A 275-nucleotide genomic window follows, 5' to 3' on the forward strand; every position below is an offset into this window, starting at 1 on the left:
TACCCCGCAGGTAGCCCCAACCTGGTGCAGGGTACCAGGGTGCCACAAGGACCATGAAACGCACCCAGGCCTTGGAGGCAGAGCCCAGCTCCTCGCTGCCACCCGGGTCCCACCGAGGGGTTCTCCTTTCCCCACCCGGGGTTTGTACCCACCAGCTTGCGGATGCGGTCGAGGACCAGGTCGATGATCTCCTTCCCGATGGTGTAGTGCCCACGGGCGTAGTTGTTGGCCGCATCCTCCTTGCCCGTGATCAGCTGCTCGGGGTGGAAGAGCTG

The 275-nt window shown here is 64.7% G+C and overlaps 1 protein-coding gene across 1 annotated transcript in view; it reads right to left on the minus strand.

The window, feature by feature from the left end:
- The window catches only part of LOC104169535 (tubulin alpha-1B chain), a gene marked incomplete at its 5' end in the record, with an annotated part of 1,945 nt that extends 1,673 nt beyond the window's left edge, over positions 1-272 (minus strand). Inside the window, one exon of the mRNA XM_009710475.1 lies at positions 153-272. Coding sequence (XP_009708777.1) covers positions 153-272 — 120 coding nt within the window. The remainder of the gene's footprint in view (positions 1-152) is intronic.
- Between the last annotated feature and the right edge of the window lie 3 nt (positions 273-275).

Source organism: Cariama cristata, unplaced genomic scaffold, assembly GCF_000690535.1.
Source record: "Cariama cristata isolate BGI_N322 unplaced genomic scaffold, ASM69053v1 scaffold30611, whole genome shotgun sequence".
Lineage (NCBI taxonomy): Eukaryota > Metazoa > Chordata > Aves > Cariamiformes > Cariamidae > Cariama > Cariama cristata.